The sequence below is a fragment of the Pinus tabuliformis genome, chromosome 4_2, assembly GCF_031772625.1.
Source record: "Pinus tabuliformis cultivar Carrire ecotype Pingquan chromosome 4_2, CPIR1, whole genome shotgun sequence".
Lineage (NCBI taxonomy): Eukaryota > Viridiplantae > Streptophyta > Pinopsida > Pinales > Pinaceae > Pinus > Pinus tabuliformis.
The window spans coordinates 1184802558-1184827940 of NC_142304.1; the positions used below are offsets into that span (position 1 = coordinate 1184802558).

The 25383-nt window shown below is 37.1% G+C and overlaps 1 protein-coding gene across 1 annotated transcript in view; it reads left to right on the forward strand.

Annotated features, from left to right (window-relative positions):
• The first annotated feature begins 117 nt into the window (after nt 1-117).
• LOC149173912 (uncharacterized) overlaps nt 118-25383 on the forward strand; it is a 185313-nt gene continuing 160047 nt past the window's right edge. Inside the window, exons 1-2 of the mRNA XM_089424780.1 lie at nt 118-232; nt 339-393. Coding sequence (XP_089280906.1) covers nt 119-232; nt 339-393 — 169 coding nt within the window. The 5' untranslated portion in view covers nt 118. The remainder of the gene's footprint in view (nt 233-338; nt 394-25383) is intronic.

The following is a 25383-nucleotide window of genomic DNA, read 5'->3' on the forward strand; positions in this document are numbered from 1 at the left end:
TCTGTGGTATGTCAACACGTAGAAACTTTTGCTTATCATAGTTATTCAAAGGGGCGACCTTAAACTTGGCCTCTTTCAGGCTCGTGTCAATGATTTATGGTTTGTATTGTAGAATCCAATGCCTATTGTTCGATGGTTCTGCTGGCAAATGGGCATCACAGCCTCAATTCATACATGTGGAATGCTGCTGATTTTTATTCCACTAATGTCAATTGATGCTCGACGTGTAAAGGTATATACTACATTAATCGGTGTTACTCTAAATCCTTAAAATGGTCATAAATTGAGGACTCATTATTTGTTTTGTCTAATTCTGGAATTATTTTTTTGTCTGACAGGCTGGTATTGTTGACCCATTTCTATGGTTATTTTGTGGATTGCGCAGACAGAAAGGTGAGACAATTAGAAGCTGTGGATTTACCGTAGTGAAGATTAATTTTATTAATGTCCAACAAACTACCATAAATAACTCATAATGTTACTGCTAGGTGTATCGGAATCAGTAGAGAGTAATAACTGAGTCGGACAGAGTGGAGTCAATAAGCACAAGTCACATTATTGTATTCGAAGTAGTTTCCATGTGTGCGTCTGCATATAGAGACAAAACAAATGTACAAAAGACGGCAGGGGAGAAAATCTGATTATTTTCTTCGGAATAATTAGTATAACGACGTAAGTCTCACAATGCAAACAATAAGTCTAGAAAATGTAATCTGACACTTACCATCTTCAAAACTACGTATTAAATATATTCAAGCAAAATTGGTTACCGAGCTTACAAAATTATTTAAAAAACACGGGGCAAACTACGGTTGGTCATTTTGTCATTTTGTTATTCAAATAGTTATATTATTGTTTTATGTTATTATTTGAAATTTTCTCTATATTGTTTTTTATTTAAGCCTTTGCCATAGTCTATTTTTTTATTTGGTGGTTTTGATGATGAATCATACTTGTTGGTTCGAAACGCGTCGGCCAAAAATTTCTCTTATGTGATTTCTACCGAAAGACTTTGTTTAATCTTGCTCCCTATTTGATATGATGCGCATCAAAAATTTTAAGAAGTAAAGGTGGGTCCCAGAAAAACCAAAAACTTGATAGAAATTGTTGTTTCTTTAACAAGAAAAAAAAGGGAATGCTTTGAAGTTTGCTTGCAAATTTAAAAGTCGCTTTGTACCTGTCATATTTTAACATCTAGCTAGGAAACACAACTAGATACTCAAATTAACATATTTTAATACTCACTATGTAGTATACTTAAGGTAGATAATATGGGGTACAAAGGGAGGTACCCAATGGAATAATAATGGGATGGGCAATAGTTATAAATAAGGTGGTTAACCCGTATCATTTAATAAGTCCATGGTATTAAATAGATGGTATTGAGGGAACCATCGTAATGACCCATGGTATTGTATGTATGAGGCCTATATAGAGGCTAGAGACTCCACATTGAGGGATGTCAAGGATTATTGTATGAACAGGCATATGGCTTGTGGAGTGTTCTCTTTCCTTAAGGAGTGATTGTATGGTGTTGCCCTACCTTAAGGGTTTGATCAATAAAGAAGCATTTCATATTATTTTTGGGTTTATTTGCATTGTCTTAATAATAAAGAGAAGCATTTTCATCTATAATCAGATCTTGTTATTTCTTGAGTTTATTTGCATTGTCTTATATTTTCATATCAGATCTATAACAAGTGGTATTAGAGCACTTTCTTGGGCAAAGTAGAGAAATTTTTAATTTTTTGCAATAAATTTTTGGGCGGCGAGTTTGCAGATCAGATCTATAAGTTTTGGTGCAAAATCTGCAAAATCTAATTGCATATCTAGATAGTTTGTGAAAAAATACCCAATTTCAAAAAAAAATCGACCAAATCGGAATCGGATGAGGGAGATATCGCTGATTTAAAAATCAGTTAGGTTGCAGAATTTTTTTTTCGAGGCGTTGAGTTTGCGGCGCATATCTGTATATTCTGGTGCAGAATCTGCAGAATCTAATCACAGATCTGGATTGTTTATGAAAAGATACCCAAGTTATAAAAAAACAGTCGAATCGGAGTCCAGATGAGGGAGATATCGCTGATTTAAAATCAACTTTTTTTTCAGATATTTTTTGTGACAGCGTTACAGTTGCAGCGTGGATCTAAAATTCCAGTGCCTAGATCTATATGCTTACCACATGGGAAGATGCAGAATGGTTGTTCCATTTCCGAAAATAGGTCATAATAGGGATTCTGAGCAATATTGACGGAATTGTGGCCATTTCAAATTTTCGCCAAATTTTTTTTGTGATGGCGGGCCTAGATCAGAGTTTGAGGGACTTGTATAAATTTGATGGCTCTCATCCAGCCACATGGCTAGCAAAAATGGAGAAATATTTCACATTGAATCACATCATAGATGATGCAACTCAGCTGAGTGTGGGAATCATGTACTTGGACCACGAAAGATGGCAATGGTGGCAGTGTCATCAAAAATGCCATCCAAGGACAACTACTTGGCAGATGTTCGCAAAATCTATTTGTGACCACTTTGACCGTAAATCTAATTTTGTGGGTCCTCTTACTAAGCTCACACAGACAGGCACACAACCTAGCAAACATTTTATTTTTATAAGAAAGAAGAAAACCAAGAAACCTAAAGGGTTATTTGCTGCTGATATCTCCTTATTGCAGGTTCATGGATTGATTCAGAAGGAGAAGATCATTGTGTCTATAAACCTTAGTTGCAAGAAAAATCTCATAAATGTCAGTTTGGCAAAAAATTGCAAGTGCCAGCGAACCACATACGTTAATGATGAGGATGTGCAAGTTTATAAAGATTTGAAGCTTTCGATGGATAAGTATGTGTTGCATTGTGATTTTTACACTTCAAATATGGATAACATGGATGTTGTTTTAGGATATCCTTGGATGGAATCTGTGGGTACTGTCAATATTAATGCGCAGAAGAAATTCCTGAAGCTCTGGAATAAAAAAAAAAGAAAATTACATCGCAGGATATTTCCATTAAGACCCAAGCAGAGACTATGGAGGCAGAAGCACAAAGCTCTAATGACACTTACACATCAGATGATGAGCCTTTGATGATCGACAATCAAACACAAACAAAGGTTGAAGTAGAAAAGGTTACGGGTACTGATACATCAAATGAGGACTCAGTGGTTGAAGTAATATTGGAAGATAAGAAACAACAGCAGGCACCACAACATGTACCAGAGACCACTCAGGCTCCACTGTTGGTTAAAACTTAAGCGTATCACCACTCACATCACCCTGCAAGAAAACAACCAACAAGATGGCAACGAATTAGCCACAAGAACAACAACTCCCATATGATAGATAGAGAGGAGCGGCGATCCACCTACTACATATCAACGCAAAAGAGTTGCCACGGTCAACTTCCATCTCAAGCGAGCGAGGCACCAGCTGGATTGAGTATTCACCTTTCTCTTGGATAGTTAGATGCACGTGCATGGTATCAGTGGACTACTCTTTTGAGCAGATCTTATTATTTGTGTTCTTCCCATGTTTCGAGGACGAAACGTGTTAAAGGGGGTGGAATGTAGTATACTTAGGGGGGATAATATGGGGTACAAAGGGAGGTACCCAATGGAATAATAATGGGATGGGCAATAGTAATAAATAAGGTGGTTAACTCGTATCATGTAATAAACCCATAGTATTAGATAGATGGTATTGAGGGAACCATGGTAATGACCCATGGTATTGTATGTATGAGGTTTATATAGAGGCTAGAGACTCCACATTGAGGGATGTCAAGGATTATTGTATGAACAGGCATATGGCTTGTGGAGTGTTCTCCTTCCTTAAAGAGTGATTGTATGGTGTTGCCCTACCTTAAGGGTTGATCAATAAAGAAGCATTTCATATTATTTTTGGATTTATTTGCATTGTTTGAATAATAAAGAGAAGCATTTTCATCTATAATCAGATCTTGTTATTTCTGGGTTTATTTGTATTGTCTTATATTTTCATATCAGATCTATAACACACTAAACCTCTCACACACCACAACATGTGTAAACGTCAATCTTTTCTCCCTACATAGATTTTCCATTCCCCTAACATGTAGCAAGCATGAGTAATGAAATAACAGAAGCTATTAACTATTCAGCCATAGAGGAAAACAAATAATTCATAAAATTACGCATTCTTTTCACCAACTAGGCTCCATGGCATAACAATGGATCACTGAGTTGAAAATTAATGTAGAAAGTTTGTTTCATGGTTGTGTGTGTGTTGTAGATTAGAGTTAGTTCCTATTTTCTAGGAGATGGTTTTTATCTCCCTAAATTGAATGTAAACTTGTATATTTCTAATTTAATGATTAATGAGATAGAGCATGCTACTTGGGCAGTGTCCATTTGTAGCTTGCTCACTTGTGAGCTACTAGTTTTCAGTGTGTAAGTTTCATTCCAGTTTTGTCTTTCCATTTTTTAACATGGTATTAGAGCACATAGAATTGGGTCTGTGGTAAGTGTGCCTTGGTGGCTAGATTGAGAGCCTTGGTAGTTGAGAGCCCTTGTGGTTGATAGCGTGTAAGCCTTGGTGGCTAGTTCAATTGCTTTGTGGCAGAGCGCTGAAATTTTGAGGAAGCCTGATCAGCGCTGGTTTTAGGGGTCAAACCCATGCTGATCAGCGTTGGCTCTGCACGGTAAAACAATGCTGAGCAATGTTGGTTTTAGGGGTCATCCCTGCATTGATCCAGAAAAATTACAGATTTTTTCCTCGACGTGACCTACAGTACGGTGAAAGGGCGCTGGTGTTTTTCCCTGTTGGAGTCGGGCTGAGACGAGAAATGCTTGAGTTGGTGGTACTATCAAGTGTTTTTTGAAGGCCATTCGTCTAGAGTTGGATCCGTAACACCCGGATCTGGGATTGTTGAAGGATCCAGAGTTTGATCTGTAGTTCGATTGTTGGAGGATTTGGAGTTTGATCCATAGATCGACTGTTGGAGGATCTGGTGTTGGATGCATAGATCAGGTGCTAGATTACTCGATCTATAGATTGGACCAGTGGATCTGTTAATGAAGTCGTGGTTTTATCATAATAAATAATCACATTGCAAAGACGTACCTGAATGAGAGTAATAAGCTCAATGGGACAAATTACACCAACTGGAAGTTCAAGTTGCAGACATTGCTTAAGGGTTCCAGTGCGTGGACAATTGCAAATGGAGATGAAGCAAAGCCAACTATAGTCGGTTGTGCAACAGCCGAATTAGTTCAAGATTGGGAGAAGAGGGAAAATAAAGCGAAGGTGTTGTTGAAGATGTCGGTAAAAGATAGTATAATCCCTCACATACGAGAATGTAAAACCGCTAATGACATTTGGGTGACGCTCAAGGATTTGTATGAGACTAAAAATACAAATCGCCTGTTGTTTCTGAAGAGTAATATTCTCTCCATCAAAATGGAGGAGAATGAATCTGTTGTTGCATTCATCTCACAGATCAAACTGAGAGACAAGTTGAGTGACATAGGGGAGAAAGTGTCCAATACAGATCTCGTCACAATTACCTTAAATGGTATGACAAAGGATTATCAAATGTTCATCACAGAGCTTGCAACAAGGGAGAAAGTTCCCACCTTTGAAGAGTTGACAAGGATCTCGATACAAGAAGAAGAGAGGCGTATGAATTTGAAGCCTCAGAACACAGATCTAGCATTGGTAGCGAAGAAAAATTTCTTTAAAGGGAAACAGGAGGAGGACAGAAAAGCGGTGGTCCATCCCAGAAAAAGCCATTTCAAGGTATGTCATCTGCTAGAAATAATTCAAGAATCAAGTGTTTTCACCATGGCATAACTTGTCATATTGTTAGAGATTGTTATAAAAAGAAGGCTAATGAAACTAGACATAGACACAAGAGGCATATGGGGCATTTTGCTGGCGAAGATCAGAATCATGATCTTAAATTATTTGTGTTTGATGCTGCTCCTTCTGCTGAGACTGATGGAGTTGAAACATGGTTTGTGGATTCTTGGAGCATCCACTCATATGACAAGTAATAAAAACTGGTATGAAAATTTCAAGGAGGCCATCAATGGTGTGAATATCTACTTGGGAGATGAAAGGGCATATCAAATTAGAGGGTATGGAGATATTCCTGTGATATTGCCTAATGGTAATATCAGGCGCATCTAGAATGTAATGTATGTACCTGGTATTAAAAAGAATTTGATCTTTGTCTCCATGATTGCAGATCAGAATTTAAAGGTAGAATTTTTTAAAACTTACTATGTTATAAAGGATTTGCCGGATCATCAGAAGCTGATCGCATCAGGAGTATGAGTTGGAGGCCTTTATAGGTTGAATGTTACAAGTGTGCCACATCAAGCTTTAACTTCAACGACTATGACAACGGAGAATCTTTGGCATCAAAGGTTTAGTCACATCAACCTTCATGACTTATTGTTGCTACAGAAACAAGGTATCGTTGATGGAATTCATGTTTTGAAGAATGAACATATTGATTGTGAAGGTTGTGCATTTGGGAAAATGTACAAGGATGAATTTCCCTCTAGTTTAAATAGGAGAAAGAAAGATATACTTGAACTTGTGCATACTGATATATCTGGACCCATGCAGACAAGGTCCTTAGGAAAGTCATCAAAATTCTCTGATTAGATCAAGAGGGAGAATTGAGGTGATGGGCTTCTAAATTAGACATAAATTAAGGCCCATATGATTTATTTTTGTGGAATATTGTGAGAACATTGGGCAGATTGTGAAGATTTTGAGGAGGGGATAATTTAGGGACTTGCTCCCTACTACATGAGGATCAATATTAAATAATAAATCAATAAAATATTATGAAATAATTGCACAGATTCTGGAGCACCAATGATTAAGAAAATCTAGGAATGTGTTCCCTATCATTTAATGCAGATTCCTGGTATTGGGAACCAGATCCACTAATTAATGGATTTTGGTGGGGAAAACTTCCTCCTTTCATGGGGAATGCTTTCTAATAATTTTGTATAAATACCAAGCCGAATTTGCCTCTAGGGGTTAATTTTTCTTAGTCTTCTTATGGAGAGAACTCGTATTTTTGCAGCTCCACTTTCATTTCTTGTAGGGATGTAATTGTATTCATTGAAATAATGAAGATTGGTGTCATGTTCAGCTTATAAATGTTGGTCTCCTTCATAGGAGTCTGATTTTTCTTGGGCTTGGCCATCCCAGGAGCCTCATAGCGCTTTTGTATCATTTACTTTTCTTCATTTTACTTCTTATTCACATGCATCTCTTATTTTTGTCTTTTTCTATTTCTGCATTTAGTATTAATGATTTCTTGTTGTAGGATTGGTTTAAATGGTGGAAGTAAGTTATTATGCGGAATTATAAGAATCATTCATCTTTGAAACAGATTTGGAAGGTCATAGTAATCATTGAGCTACTTGGATTAGTTTTCTTATTCCCAAATCTAGATTTCTGGAAGTCCTTGGTGGCAAATAATAGTAAATTTCTACTATTTTTTAGAGCATGCTAACGAGCTTCAATAGAGTTGATTCCACTTGCATTAGATCACAAAAAAATTCTAGTTAATAACAAAAATTACTCCATTTCATTTATACTTGATTAGGTTAGGCATCTAATAGATTTACTAGCTCACTAGTTCTCGAATTTCAAGATTTTAGACAAGTAATTTTCTTTTATTTTTTAGCATGGGTTAACAAAGGTATTTTTGAGTGATTCCACTTGGAATGGAGACTTAAGGCATCCTAGTCAATAACAAAATTTGTCTCATCCAATTTGGATTTTATTTGCTTAGTCATTCAGTGAATTATAGTTTCCTATAGTAAATCTGCAGTTTCTTGTAGTAACTACAGGATCTCCTATAGAAGTCTTCCAACATGCATATACTTGTCCAGATTCGCTCAAGAAGCTTGGTTATTGTCCTTTAGGGTTGAACCAAGACCACTAGGTTCTAAATCAATGATTAGGGAAGACTAAAGACCGCTTAAAACTTGTCTCTTTATCCATGCAAAACATTTTAGCGATTTGGGCTACTGGACATATTTATGAAATTGATAATACAATGATGATTGACGCGTCCAATGAACTCTATTGATGGACCTAAACTCTTTGAAATGTAATGATTGACATTTACTTCATGAGATTTACTTTATGCAATTAGAATAGGTTTCTTGTATTTTCTTTCTTGCAATAGGTTAAGGTTTCTTTTTCGAGCATTTCATTTTCTGCAATTAGTTAGGATTTGATTTCATTACATGCACTCTGTTACATCATGAAAACAAAGGAATGACACATTGTATGCTGCACATATAGTGTCGATACCTCTTAAGTTTGTATGAACCTCGGGTTGATAATTAAAGTTGGTATCCTTGGGAGTTGCAACATTCTTGTTGCAATATCGAGGCTCATCAACAGGCTTGGAAAGTTCATCAAATATTGCAGAGGCCATGGGATAGCACAATAGTTTACAGTACCTCATACTCCACAACACAATGGGGTTGCAAAGAGGAAGAACAAAACTCTGGTGGAGTGTGCACGCAACATGATAAAAGGTAAGAACGTATCCAATGGTTTTTGGGCAGAAGCAATTAACATTGCAGTTTACTTAAAGAACGAAATTCCAACTAGGTGTCTTGATCTTCAGACTCCATTTGAGGCTTTGTATGGTTTCAAACCTGTAGTCAATCACTTGAGAGTATTTGACTCTAAATCTTTTTCACGCATTCCTAAGGAAGATCGGAAGAAATGGGATCCTAAAGCTATAAAGTGCATATTTGTAGGGTATTGTTATGATTTCAAAGCATATAAGATGTTTAATCCATCTTCTCACAACGTGTTTGCGAGTAGAGATGTTATCTTTTATGAAAAGGTTGATGAAGGGAATAAGGACAAAAATTATGAGGAGTGGCACATGCCTTTACTGATTGATGACAATAATAATGAAGCTAAAGACAATCATTTACAACAGCAGCAAAAAGAGGAACCTAGCGATGTGGATACATTTAGCAGTCGAAGTCCATTAAGAGGTGAGCAAGAAATCACAGGACATAATTGAGGCAAGTCCGCTACCAAGGAGATCAGGTACGCAGACTCACTTAGCTGCAAGGTACAAATATTACGCTCTTATGACTAATATTTTAAATGTTGTTGAGCCCATAAATTATAATTAAGCAAATCAGTATGATGAATGAATGTCACCTATGAAAGAAGAGTATGAGTCCATAATTAAAAATGAAACTTGGGAATTAGTTGAACTGCCAAAAGGAAAAGAACCCATAGGTTGTAAATGGTTATTTAAACCTATGTTCAAAGCAGATGGTAGTGTAGGCAAGTATAAAGCTAGGCTAGTGGCCAAAGGGTACTCACAGAGAGAAGGAATTGATTATGAAGAGACTTTTACTCCTGTAGCTACGTTAAATACCATTAGAATGTTAATAGCTCTAGCTACTAAGTACCATTGGAGCCTACACCAGCTAGATGTGAAATCTGCTTTTATAAATGGAGATTTGAAAGAAGAGGTATATTTAACTCAATAAGGGTTTATTAAAAAGGGGCAGGAATAGTTTGTCTAAAAATTAAAGAAGGCATTGTATGGATTGAAACAGGCTCCTAGATCTTGGTATGAAAAAATAGACTCTTTCTTCTTACAACATGGTTATAAGAGAAGTAAAAATGACCCAAATCTGTATACCAGATTTGATTCAAAGGGGCAGATTGTGTTGATTTCCTTATATGTTGATGATTTGATTGTTACTGGAAATTCTAATGAATTGGTTGAAGAAATTAAAGTGAAGATGTCACAGGTATTCAAAATGAAAGACCTTGGAGAACTACATTATTGTTTGGGTCTTGAAGTCTGGAGGGATTCTAGCCAGACTTTTGTTACTCAAGGAAAGTATGTCAGGGAATTGTTGAAGAAATTCATAATGGATCAGTGTAAATCTGCTTCAATACCTATACAACAGAATGTTAAATTTCAAAATGATGATGGTTCTAAAGAGGTGGATGCTACATTGTACAGACAACTGGTTGGAAGTTTGATTTATTTGACTACAACCAGACCTGACTTAGCATATTCAGTCAGTGTGTTGAGTCAGTTCATGACAAAACCTCTTGAAAATCATTGGGTGGTAGCAAAAGGTGTCTTAAGGTATCTTCAAGGAACTATACATTTTGTCATTAAATATACTGGTTCTTTTGATGTTAAATTGACAGGCTATTCAGATTCAGATTAGGCTGGAGATCTAAACAATAGAAGATCTATAATAGGGTATTATTTCAATATTGGGTTCGGGGTCATTTCTTGGTGTACTAAAAAGAAGAGTATTGTATCTTTATCATTAGCAGAAGCAGAGTATCAAGTTGTATGTGCAGCCACTTGTGAAGTAATTTGGTTAAGGAGACTCCTTCATGATGCAGGAGCAGAACAAAAGGATTCTACAGTGATCAAATGTGACAACCAAAGTTCAATCACGCGGGAAAATAATCTAGTTTTTCAAAAAAACACAAAACATATTGATACTCAATTTCATTTTGTTAGAGAAAAGGTTTAGTCCAAAGAGATTTTTATTGAATAATGTAACACCTATGAAAAAATTGTTGATATCTTCTCTAAGCCTCTTGGGAAGAATAAATTTGAATTGTTTAGGGAGATGTTAGGTGTGCAAGTGAATCCTTTCTCCATTAAGGGGGAGAGTTGAAAATTGATGTAGAAAGTTTGTTTCACGGTTGTGTGTGTGCCCTAGATTAGAGTTAGTTCCTATTTTCTAGAAGATGGTTTTTATCTCCTTAAATTGAATATAAACTTATATATATATGATTTAATGATTAATGAGATAGAGTGTACTGCTTAGGCAGTCTCCAGGTGTAGCTTGCTCCCTTGTGAGCTGCTAGTTATCAGTGTGTAAGTTTCATTCCAGTTTTGTCTTTCCATTTTTTAACACACTAGGAACCATTATGTCCCAAAACACTACCATGTTTAGTTTCATGATGATGCAATACATGTGCACAATTTAATGGCCATTGTCCTATTTTTCTCCTTGGGTTGTTCATTGTCATGTCCACCCTTGGTCGCCTCCTGCCCTAGGCAGATTTGTGAGGAATAGTCTTTAAGTGCAACTTTTTGGAGTTTTTGATGAATTTCTGGTCAAAATATGGCGAAAAAGATTGTGGTCAAATTTTGATTTGTGTTGTTTCAATTGGATTTTGACTACATATATGGATTCAACGCCCTCAAAAACCCCTGGGGCACTACAATTGTGAAGAGTTCACCTGTCAACTTTGTGATTTCATTGAATCGCTACCAGATTCTAGACATTAGATTGGAAAATTTTCCAAAAAATCGCACTTAAAGATTACTCAGATTTGTGACCCCCTAACTGGACTGTGCTTTGGAGCACTTGATGTCAATGATATAGAGGGTGACTCATGTAGCTCCATGGTGCCCATTCTTCTGAGTACTCATTCTCCTGAGTACTCAGAATTTTTAAATCCCAATAACTGTGCGGCAGGGATTTCTAAATACATATAGCGGGCCTTTTTATATTGATTTTTTTTTACTAGCCTCCCTCTTGCAAACAAGCCAATCTCTACTTGAAACAAGCCAACTTATGTTTACATTTTATTATTATAGGTAGACCTGTAACGGTTTTTGATGGATTGAAGCCCAATTTTTTTGGTGTGCCTTATTCAATTTGAGAACCAGCCTTTGCCAGTTGTGTTGCAAACTTCTTGTTGGGTGCTTAGTGAACACTTTTTGGTGTATTTTACAAGAGTTGGTCGTTGCGGTTTGTAGTTTGTGGAACTAGAAAATATGACTAGTGTGGTGAGCTCAAGTGGTTTTGTCCCTTATAGCTCCATTATGTCGCTATTGGATTCCAAACCCCCAAAGAAGTTCTCCCTTTGGGCAACCCAAATCAAATCTCTTGTGACATTGGTCAGCAATCTCAAATAGAGGCTTATAGAAATGGAATCCGATCATCATATTAACATCAAATTTGACAATCATTGTCTAAAACAAATTATCGTTGCCTTGAAATCACAAAAACCCTTCCCATTTTCTTAAGGTGACATCACCCAAAAATAAACAACAATAGGTGGAGGGACAACAACAATCTTGGGTTAAAGTTGTTAAGGGCAAGAAAACCCTGAGTATGGAGGCGATTGTCCAAATCAAGATCAAGGAGGAGAGATAAGGAAATCTAAGAAATTGAACCTTAGGATTCCCGTTTTCTTTCTTTCTATACCAATTTGTTGCAATCTAGTTTATCTTCACTCATGACACCCGTTGAACCTCTGAATTACCTTCATTTTACAAATCTTTTTTCCCTTTCTATTCTCCATTTTGTACACATTTTTGTTTCATCCATGAATTATAAGGTCATCCAAGTCATGCACAACTATAATTAAATATATAATTCACTCACAGCTCATAGTCTATGATTTTTTTTTGAAATTGATTAAAACATTACTATAGCTACCGAAAGGTGCATATTCCGTAGCTAACTAGTGTTTCTGCAACTAAATCCAAGGTTGAACAAGTTTTTGTGAGTTTGAAGACAAAGAGGACATATGGAAAAATGCTAGATGTCAGCCACATGGGTATCCACCTATTTGGCTCAGCTGGAAGTTTACAAAATATGAGAATCTTGTTGATCAAATCAAGAGTTAAACTTGGATGTTGAAGGTTGTTCTTATGCATAATTTCAAGGAATCAATCTTATCATCAAGGAAGCATGGAGAAGTCAAGCGAGTGAGCTCTGGAATTTAAAATTTTTAGTTGATCATGTGTCGGTCAAAACCCCTCTCATGATTCACTCTCTGAGTAGCAAATCATGAGAGTGAAATTCCTATTCTGAATGACTTTTCGAATGAAGGACTTACTTCTCGACATTTATCTCTTAAAATTTGTTAGATGATAAAACATTATAATTGCTTCGATCTGGAAGCAAGAGCATAAAGTATGAAGTTTGGAATTATTGTTACTCTCTAGTGAGAAGACTCTGTTTTACACTTAATGCAAGTACTTTGTTCATGGCGCAATTGTGAATGTGTTGGTGACTTAATTCAGTGATTTGAATTCTTCTTTCCCCGCGCTCACTAGGAGGGCCCCCTTTGGAGTTGTGAGATAGTGTAGTTGTTCTTTCAATTTCATTCTTTTCCACATTCATTTCAATTCAGTTTTCTAACAGTTAGATGCTTAATACTCTATTTTCAAGCACAATTTGCTTATTTGTCTTTTGTTTGTCACAGGTTGAGTGCTCGATAATAAACCAAAAACTCCAAAAACATTTCTTTTACGTTTAATGTTCATGTTTTGTTTCATGTTTATCTTGCGTGCTAATATTAATTCGAATTAGGGATGCGCACACTAGTAATATATAAAGGATTTTTCATTTAATCCTTGCTCTTTGATTCGTCTCTTTAAACTAGTTTCATTTCAATTATTGAGAGCTAGATTTCCCTTCATGTTCTTAAAATAGATTGATTTCAAGTTCTTCAGAGTAAACTTATTTCTTTCCATGCAAATTAGATCAGATTTACATTAGTTGTTCAATAGATTAAATTGAAATTCCTGTTCAATAGATTACATTTCATTTTTTGCTCAAATAGAATAGCTTTCAATCCCTGTTAATTAGAATAGTTTTGAATCCCTCAAACATTAGCATAGTTTGTTTTGAAGTTGATTTAAATTTGAATGCTTCTGTAGATAGAACATGTGCATACACTTAATAAGAATTAGTCTTGAGTTTACATTTTGCATTTGGATTTCTTCTCTTTTATTGAAAATAGATTCCTAGCATATACAATGCACATACACTTCACAACTAAGAAATCATATTTGTCCTCCCCACCTCGTGTCTCAAATCTCACGTGTCGGACACAATTCTTGAGGGACACATGTCTAATTTGTGGCTCAAGTGTGTCCTAACACGTGAGATTTTTTGGGCACGCTAATCAAATTCGACCAGCTAGTGAATCTCGATTTCAGGACATGTGTCCCTTTAGAAAGCATGTCATAGGTCTTTAAAAGCCCAATTTGGGCTGAATTTCCCTTAATTATTGTGTCTCTCTCTTACATTATTTAGATTTACATCATTACTCATCAACACATGCAACTATGTAGAAAGAACAATATCATCAGCGTCAATGCAACGAACATAAAGGAACAATAGACGAAAATAATTCACACACAAAGAGCCTGGGATTGGTCAGAGACCAGGGAAAAACCCACTATGGGGAAAACCCTTTCAAATTCTTCTTCTTATTAGATCATCATTAAATGATTCAGCAAAATATAATACAATGATCCATATCTTCATCCTTGTAACTAACCAACAAAACAACTACAACATCCATAAATGAATCCAACAAAGCTTATACTCAAAAATCTGATTATGAAGTCTGTAATGAATCGTCATTGTCTGCTGTCAACTGTCAAACCCTATGGTCATTGAGCGAAATCTTCGGACAATAGAGATTCCATCATTAAGGTCCTGGCCGCACAGAGGAGGAGTCATGTGAGCGACTATAACTTCCCAGTCGCTCCCTTAAGCCTGGGATGCGAGTGACTAGTGTCAGATCTGGACTGCGAAAACCCTAACTCCCAGTCGCATGGATGGAGAGTTTTTCGTGCGACTGGAAGGATCCAATCACACGGATGAGCTTCTTTGCGAGCGACTTTGGCTCAGAAACCTAAAACTGAGACGTGAACTTCGGACCCTGCAATTTCACCTAAGAGCGAACTTGTTCATCCGTGGACAAGCCTCAAACCTGTGCGAGCCAAAAACCAAGATAGAATAATTTCTAATGATGGTGTCCAAATGAGGTAGAGGTCACTTGTATTTATAGCCTTCCAAGGGTGTCCATTTTGCTTTAGGGCCGACCTTGTCAAATGTGCACATGTGGGCTTTTCTTCATAAGTACACTTTCCTTTATCCGTTTTGAGTGATATTTAGGTCGATTTTGGTAATATCAAAAAGAGGAATTCAGTGCAATCATTATCTCCATCAGGTGAGTTGTCCAAAGTGTAACTTGACCGTGGTTGCATATTTTCAACAAATCTTCAATCCTAGTCCAATGAGACCTCCCCTAATGGCCCATGGCTTTAGGAAAGGTGCTACATGGGAAACCCCAATTGGGATAGTGTGGTCCATTTTTCCTGTTCCATGCTTATCACTTACATTCGTATATTACGAGCCCTATACTCCATCTCCCATTTCTGGGTCCACATGACCATGGGTCCACTAGGTTCTAGCATACCCCCTCCCCTTGTCCACATATCTGGGTTTGGCTTGGAAACATTGCCCCAAGAGGTTGATGCAACTAAAAGAAAGTAAAAATCATATCATAGCCACAAGCAAGAGACAAAAGAAAGAAAATCATAAAAATTCAAAAGATGGTTGGGACATTAATATTAGCACGTGGGAAAAATCCAAGCATGAGCCCTACACCTTATAATTATGGTCATCAACCAGTTCCTGGGTCCAATGTTGCCCTATCACATCATTGAAAAGGAACCCCTACATGGCCTAACCATTAGTGGGTGATGAACTAACCCATCATTAAGGGGGTAACCACTGCTACACTTCATACACAACATGCTCTCATTTCCAAGAGCTTCGAGTAGTAATACAAAGAAAAATCAAGAAAAGACAAAAGGAAATAAGAGGGGTGGAAAAATAAAGGCCATGGTAACTCATACATCCACAATTTCTCCCTCCTCGCATCTGTATGCCAAAAATGTGGATTTACTCATCATTGCTACACCTTTGACCATGGTATTTGGCCCTAAGACCCTTTTTCCCTCTCAATTCCATCATTATTCCTATGCCACCTATTGATTGAAAGATGTACCAGGGACCTGTATTTCCCCTTAGGGTCTGGGAACACCTAATTGGGTCATCTATTAGCCACTCCTACCTAGGGAGGTAACACTATTACATGATCAAAGCCCCAAATTTGAAAGGGAATCCTCGTATGTGATATGAAATCGACGGGATTGATTATTTGCACAACTTTATCAACATTAACTGAGGTTGCATATGTGTGAATGAAAGAGTGAAATTTATTATTATTATGCCACGAACATAAACTTGAGAGCAACAAATAACATGACAGCGGAAAAAGAAGAAGAAAACACAGCAAAATTGTTGACGGAGTTCATCCCTCCTGGACTATGTCTCTAGGTCCACTTTCAAGTGGGTGTCTGTTTTATTAGGAAATGATCCAAAGAGTTTATGTACATGAGATTTCACCAACTGATCTATGCACGCAAACATCGTTGGTTATTGTAAAAATAAATCATGTTGTCTCAGCTTTCTAACGCCTGTGTTCGTTCTCAATTTGGCTCAAGGATGGCTAAGATATGATTACATGAAGAAAACAGTCAATAATACGTCCCAATTCTGGTTCATTGGCAAACTTTTTATAAAACCTCGCGCAGGTTCCAGGGTCGAACCTCCCAGGCTATTCATGGCAGGTTGTTTGAAGTGGTTACATGGTGGTGCAATTACATTACTTAGTGCTTTAATACATATGTTAAATATAGTTTCAAAAATATATTATAAACTTTTTAAATGGATCGCGCTCATCCCAACTATTATACATTAAATATGTTTTAACCAAAGTTTGATGGAGTGCATAACGACGCCAATAAAAACCCTTAGCACATAACCGATGGTGCTATTGCAGTGACATGTGAACGGCTTGGAAGTGACGATGAACGACTTGGCAGTGGCGGTCAACGAGAAAGCTACCTAGTGGCACCTATCCTTTGGCGGTCTCGTCTTGATCTGTCACATATCCACCACCTGCGAGCTATGGTACAACCATTTTCTCTAACTGTTTCATACTTGTTGCCACACTCCGCACCATGTGGATGCCATTGTGCTTACCTGTGGCATATAACAACTCCGCCATTAGAGATTTCATTAGCGTCGATGATAATTCCGCACCTTAGGGTTGACATTATAATGTTTCGCGCCATGCCAATATATATATATATATATATCCGCTCAACATTTTACCATAGATTGCTATATATATTCCGCTCCATGGTTTAATAACATGGGTTGATAAATATGTTCTGCTCCATGGTTTAGACCATAGGTTAGTTGTATTGATATTATAGATGCGCCCATATTGTTATAACATTGCCACCATATGTCTAGGTTTTAAGATATAGTTTCTCAAAACCCAAATTTCACCATGAAAACAATGTTAATGTACTTGAAAACCACAACTGGACCTGCAAATGAACTGTGAACCTCTAATTCGACTACTGCCACATGTTGAGTAGTGAGAATGCCATATAGCCCATTTTTCAATTGTTCACCACAAACTTCAACGGAAAATCTCTTTCAACCAAAAACCAAATGAGAAACCGAAGGTACCACTGGTCTCAAAACGACGGGCTCTACCACTTGACGTTATTTTCGGAAAGAATTGAACCCTTTGAGCTTGGAGAAGCTAAAGGATCCTCCTGGATCATTCCTCTCCACTGGAAACTTTTGGACCACCAAAAGTTTGGTTTTTAAGCAGACATGAGGTGAGGGTACTGCTCCCTCGACCTCTCGATCTCCATCTACCTTACTTTGTCTAGATTCATGCCTTTGAGTCTCACTCGATGATACTTGACATTTCCATGCATGGAAGTGCGAACCTTCCTTTTACCTCCACCTTTTATCCTTACCTTGCTAATGTAAAGCCATAATTGATCACTAACCTGAAAGTGATGACCCTTCCGATGCTTATCATGGAACATTTTGAACCTGTGAACTCTTTCATTCATCTGCGGCAAATAGAAAAACCTTTGTATCTGTGCCACTGTCTTGCCTGTACCATCATGTCCTGAAACATGAGAAGAAAGTGTTCCCCTGAGCACATGTGTTCTTTCTCCTTGTGGTATGCACAACTTGTCAAGCTGGTTAAATAACCTGTTATGAATATGATAATTCACTTCTTCCACCTGAGCACCATGAGCTGGTGATTCATAAACATCTTTGAAATCAATATCTTCAGCGTATTGTTCAATGTAACTTTCATGTGCTAAAGAACTATTTTGAAGTATATCTGAAGCATTCAAAGATGGTCTTGATAACATATTAGCTACTTTATTGGTGGTACCCTTCTTATATTTGATTACTAAGTGGAACTGCTGCAAAAACCCATCCATCTATAATATCGAGATTGCTACAATTTAGTTTGAAGGTATTGAAGTGGTTGATGATCCGTTTGAATAACTGCTTCTTTGCCCATTAAATAATGTTTCCATTGTTTAACACTTTCCATTATTGCACATAATTTCTTATTATCAGTTGGATAATTTGACACTGCTTTGGAAACTGCTTCGAAATGAAAACAAATATACTTCCCTTTCGGAAATAAAATTGTACTCATTGCATACCTACTAGCATCAATTTCTATTTCAAATGGTTGTTGAAGGTTTGGTGGAACTATTACAATTTTCTGCTTTAAACTATCACATGCTTTTTGTTGTTTTCCTCCCCACTAAATGGAGGCTTTAAACCTTGTTAAAGCATGAAGTGTTGATGCAATAAAAGAGAAATGAAAAACAAACTTCCTCCAATACTGAATTGCACCCACGGAACTTCTAACTTCCCAACTTGAACCAAAAATAAGAATATCATCCAGATAGACTATGACAAACCTATCAATAAACGAACAAAACACATCATTCATCACTCTCATTAAAGTTGCTAGAGCATCGCATAAATCAAACGACATAACCAATCATTCATAAAGCCCGTGTCTAGTCTTAAATGCAGTTTTCCAAACATCATTCTCTGCAATACACATCTGATGATAACCATTTCTTAAATCAAGTTTAATGGCTGATATATGATTCATGCCAATATTTAGAAGAGGTGCAACAGATAGTAATTGATTCCCATGTTGTATTTCTCATTTTGGAAGGAGACTTTTTGGTTCTTTAAACAATTCTTTATACAAATCTACCATTTCAACCAATTTGTCCTTAAATTGAGAATCACACCCTTGAAAAGCATCTTTAGGTTGTTTTTTAACAATCATGAGAAAATATCTTTTACTTGAATTTATTAACCTTTTCAAATGACCGGCATTGATTAAATCCAAAACTTTTACTTGAATTTATTAACCTTTTCAAATGACCGGCATTGATTAAATCCAAGTTTGTCTTACTTTTGTGTGCCCTAACAATGTATTCAATTCCTTCTTTAAAAATATGATACTTGTTCTCCCTTCTATGAAAAATGGCATGTCTATCATAAAGATACGGACTACCCAACACAACTCCACATATATCTAGAGGAATCACATCTAGCTCAACTTCATCAATAAAATTAGTTGTAATTGCAAACCTTAAATGAGACTGTTTTGTGACATGCATCTAAGTGTTTTCTTTTAACCATCGTAAAGGGTATGGTTTTGGATGATTTTTAGTTTCCAATTCCAATTTCCTTACAAGTTCCTCAGATATTAAGTTGTGACCCACTATCAAATAATGTGTCTATCTTAGTGTGCTTGGAAATAATCCTTATGTGAAAAAGTTCAACCCTCTTCTTTTCATCAGTCTCATTATTAGTTTTTGAAGATGATGCAGAGTAAGTAGAACTAGAACTAGCTTCATAAAGTATACCTGTTAGACTCATTGTGGTAATCTTTTGTTCATCACCGGAGTCAGATCCCAAATCTTGTTGGACTGCAGCATTCGCTTTCATTTCACCCTTCTCCTTAAGGAACTTCTTTGGCTTAAGTTTTGGATGAAGCTTCCAACACTTGGACTCATCATGTCTGACCCTCTGACAATGAGTACATGTAGGTCTTTCCCCTTCTTTCTTTGTTGTCGCCAATTTCTTTCCTTTCAACTTACCCTTTCCTTTTCCTTCTTTGGAGTCTTTGTGTTCTAACTGCTTGAATGGTTTCCATTGAAAAGGTCTGCCACTTGATTCAATATGAATGGCTTGCACACATACTTCATCAAAGTCAGTTGGATTAAACATAAGCAATGTATGTTGCAAATAAGAATGCAAACTTCCAATATACTTTAACAAAGTTTCCCGTGTGTTTAATGGAATATCAAGTGCTAATGCCTTTTTCCTGAATTCCTGAGTAAACTCTTGCACACTTTGTCCTTTACCTTGCCTCAAATGCTGCCAATCTATTACAGCCTGTTGCATATATCCTAAAGGATATAACTGCTTTCTAAGAGCTTTAATAAACTTAGACCATGAAGAGATAATTTTACCTTTATGCTTTAAATCTGATTGAGTTTTACTTTCCCACCAAATCAAAGTTGTTCCCCCCATTCTAAGTGTAGCTAACTGAATTTTCGCAAAATCATCAACAATATTATGAATTCTACAATAAACTTCAAGTTGTTTAATCCAATTATCTAACTTTTCAGGATTCATTTCACCATCATATATAAGCAGTTCAAACTTAACATCAAAGTTCAGAAAATGAGATTTCCTATGTTTCTTCTTTGATTCAGAATCTGAACTGGAATCATCAAGAGATGATGAAGAAGAAGATGAATATGGAGGAGAAGGAGGTTCATTACCATCAAATTTTCCCTTGCCCTTTTTCACTTTCGTGCCTTTAGAAGACGAAGTTGCATCTCTAGTATTCTTGTCTTCATAAAGTTCTGCAATCATCCTTTGCATATTAAGGAACATCTCCTGAAATTGTTCCTTGCTCTTTGTCGTAGAAGCTTCTCCTTCATTTGAACCCGCCATCTTTTGTGAGACTTTCTTCTTTCCAATCTTTGGATTGGCCTCTTCAAGTTTCCCTTCTCCACGTTGCGCCCTGGATCTAGTCAACATTCACATTAGCAAATATCCTGCTTAAACAGGATCAACCTCGCTCTGATACCAAAATATGATAGCAAAATTGTTGACGGAGTTCGCCCCTCCTGGACTACGTCTCTGGGTCCGCTTCCAAGTGGGCATTCGTTTTATTAGGAAATGATCCAAAGAGTTTATTTACATGAGATTTTACCAACTGATCTGTGCACACAGACACTATTGGTTATTGTAAAAAGAAAGCCTTCTGTCTTAGCTTTCCAACGCATGTCTCCATTCTCAATTTGGCTCAAGGATGACCAATATATGATTACATGAACAAAAACAGTGAACAATACGCCCCAGCTCTACAACTCAGTGTTCTCTCCCCCCAGTTCTGGTTCATTGGAAAACGTTTTATAAAACCTTGGGTAGGTTCCAGGGTCGAACCTCCCAGGCTATTCATGGCAGGTTGTTTGAAGCAATGTTGAACGACTCGTACTCATATAAGATTCGTCACGGCATTGACTCGTCAACTCCTATAAGACTCGGGAATGACCCTTATAAGACCCATATAAGACTCGTCAAAATACAAAAAAAAAAAAAAAAAAAAAAAAAACTTAAAATGTGGTAAATTTTAAGCACAAAAAAGAAACTAATGACAATTCCAATCCTTATAAGCTATAAAAACCACAATATATGCAATAATTCATAACATCATCTCATATCTATAAAAGCACAACATAACATTTTCAATTTTTGTAAGCAAAACATTTAGATACTGAATAAGAAAAGGATTCATGATTCCATAATTAAAATAAAAAATGTCAGCAAGTTCAAAATTCAAATACATATGTCATAAATGATAAATGATTGTCTCATAACAATCTTGAGTCTCATCACTCATGGACGACCATGCCTAAAATAAGCCCTCGTTGAGCTAATGGTAACATCGGAAGACTGAAGCAACTGTGAGGCAGGTGTATTTGGAGTCTCAATTGGAGATGGAAAACTAGAGAGATCCTCAGTCTCTTCATCAAGCCAACTCAAACCAGGGGCCTTCTCCTCCACAACCCAATCATACTCTAAATCAATAGTATCCAATAAAATTGGATGTGTATCCTTTGGTTGCACTTGTTTTGTGAGCATTCGAAGGTTGTAGTAGATGAAAACTAACTTCTCCAACCTCTCATGCTCCAACTTGTTTCATGAAGCCTACCGTAAGCTTAGTCTGATCCGATGGAGCCTCCTTTAGCCTCCTCCAACAGCTCCTTCATACTTCTTTAACTTCACTCTAAGGTTTCAACACACTCAAATTAGCGAAACACTCCAATGATAAGTGAATGAGAAATGGAAGGGAGAGAGGTGCTTATAAATCTTTTTTCTCCCTCCAATTTCCCCTTTCCTCCACCTCATTTCCAAAAAAGAAAAAGAAAAAAAAAAAAAAAAAATTCCAATTTTTGGACAAATTGTGGGTTTTGATGCCCAGAGGGACTTATAGGGGTCCCATGAGGGTTTAATGGGCTACCCGCGGGTTTGATGTGGGTAGTCGGGTCCTATACAAAACGCATTGGGTAAGGGTCTAGACCGCGAGTTCTATGCGAGTGACTCGGCTCAGCATAGGACCCGTTCTTACCCGTGGGTTTTATGAGGGTCGTGCTTCACTGGTTTGAAGTGGTTACATGGTGGTGCAATTACATTACTCGGTGCTTTAATACATATGTTAAATATAGTTTCAGAACTATATTATAAACTTTTTAAATGGATCGCGGTCATCCCAACTGTTATACATTAAATATGTTTTAACCAAAGTTTGATGGAGCGCATAACCGCACCAATCAAAACCCTTAGCACATAACCGATGGCGCTATTGCAGCGACATGTGAACGGCTTGGTGGTGGCGGTCAACGAGAATCATGCCTTGTGGCACCTACCCTTCGACAGTCTCGACTTGATCTGTCACATATCTGCCACCTACGAGCTATGGTACAACCATTTTCTCCGACTGTTCATACCTGTTGCCACACTCCGCGCCATGTGGATGCCACTGCGCTTACCCGTGGAATATAACAACTCCGCCATTAGAGGTTTTGTTAGCGCCGATGATAATTCCGCACCTTAGGGTTGACGTTATAATGTTTCGCACCATCCCAATATATATATATATATATATATATATATATATATATATATATATATATTTCGCTCCATGGTTTAGACCATAGGTTAGTTGTATTGATATTATAACATTGCCACCATATGTCTAGGTTTTAAGATATAGTTTCTCAAAACCCAAATTTCACCATGAAACCAATGTTAATGTACTTGAAAACCATAACTAGACCTGCGATTGAATTGTGAACCTCTGATTTGACTGCTGCCACATGTCGAGTAGTGAGAACGCCACATGGCCCCCTTTTCAATATTTCACCACAAACTTCATCGGATTATTTCTCCTTCATCTGGAGACCAAATGAGAAATCGAAGGTACTACCGGTCTCAAAACGATGGGCTCTACCACTTGACGTTATTTTCAGAAAGAACTGAAACCTTTGAATTGGGAGAAACTAGAGGATCCTCTTGAATCAGTATGAATTATCAATTTTCCCTTGACTAACAAGCTTCGTCCACTTAGATGCACTAAGGATTATTGTACCTAATGGTGAAGATGCAGCATTGGACATTTTATGTGATTGACAGGTCGTTTTCATCATGAGTTGAGAAAATTAACTGGGGCTCGAGTCTAACCCCTGTCATATGTGTTGACACTTCATTGTCGACACACTAGACACCTATGGATGTAGAGATAGAGAGGCAAGCTATGAGAGAAAATTCATCCTCTAGCCTCGAAGACAAATTCTCAATGTCCATTGAAGTTGTTGTTTGCTTCCCCTTCTTATCTCCCTTTTTCCAATTAGGACATTGGTTGACATAGTGTCCTAACTAACTGCAACCAAAGAACTTGATTTTACTCAAGTCTTTCTTCTTCTTTTCTCCTTTTGAGCGTGATTTGTTACAAGAACCCTTCTTCACCTTACCTTTTCCTGCTGCGGCTACATTCTCCTGCTCATCAACCTTTAAAGTTTTGCTACCGCTGCTACTACTATTAACCAAGTTGAGCCTAAGCTCCTCTTGAGTGAAATCAATCCATAGGCAATCCCAGCATGGTTGTATATCTCGCCCATTGATCACTTGGACGAACAAATTCCACCCTCTGAAAACCTATTCAAAGCTATTCACACCAGTTTGTCATCACTTGGTTTATCTCCAATTGTAGCCAATTCATCACTAGCAAGTAAGACTCTAGTGAGATAGGATACTGTGTCTTTGCCCTTCTGCATCTTGATGTTCCTCAACTTCTCTTTGAGAATCAATTTCCTATTCTCTGTAGGATTTTGGTACAAATTTACAATCGTGTCCCACATCTGCTTCGTTGTATCATTCTTTTCGATATGCAAAACAATATGTCATTGATGTTGTTCAAGGTTGTCATTGATGTCAATATGGCATTATTGGAGATGGAAAATATTCTTGTGATACATGATGTTGCCCTAAGAAACCCTAGGCGAATCCCTTAAGCATGAAGATGATGCATATTGCCTAGCTACATTATAAAACCCTAAGATCAAGCCCTGGGTTGAGAATTGATTGAAAACCCTATGCATGATGATCCAACCCTAGCTTGTAAGAAGCTTGGAAACCCTAATTGTCCTACTAAATAAATCCTGGAGTCCCTATCTTGGAAACCCTAATTGAATCCATCCCTAAAACCCTAGCCTTTGCATAAATGAAACCCTAACCCTATAGCATTGCTTAATCCTAGCATTATTAATGATGTCAAAACCCTAGCCTTTGCATAAATGAAACCCTAACCCTATAGCATTGCTTAATCCTAGCATTATTAATGATGTCAAAACCCTAGCCTTTGCATAAATGAAACCCTAACCCTACTTCTTGGAAAGAAATTCCTAAATCCTAAATAAAATCCTAATTGCCATAATCTTTCCTTAATTAAATCTATCCCTAACCATTATAGTATCGAATATCCTCAAATTTAATTAAAAATATCTACACATTATTGTCGGCTCCCTAATTTGTAAAGTAAACTCTCATGCCAACCATCATAACTTTTTTACCTCATAGCAACATTAAAATATTTATACATGTCGGGTTCACCTTTACGTAAGTCAGCTTCAATATCCTACGTTGAGAATTGGTCAGCTCCACCAATTAGGACGTGATTGTTCAAATGCATATATATACATGGCTTGAGCTCATTTTGTTCATCAATTCATCTCGGTAAAAACAATCTGAGAGAGGAAACAACAACTCGATGAAGACAAGCATTTGTAGCAGTGAAATTTATCCTTGTATATTTCGCTATCTGCCTGCGGATTCAAGATATTTTGGATATTTGATTGTGAAAGGGTCACGTTGTTCTTGCAAGTGGAAGGTTTTTTAATTTATGAGCATGAGGATATTCATCTTTCATCCATGAATCGATGGAATTGCCTGGAGCCTTGAAATCTCGACCTTTTAAAAGAAACTCGATGAAGAAAGTTTGTTGCATGTAATTTCTGGTCTCCATTCTTAGG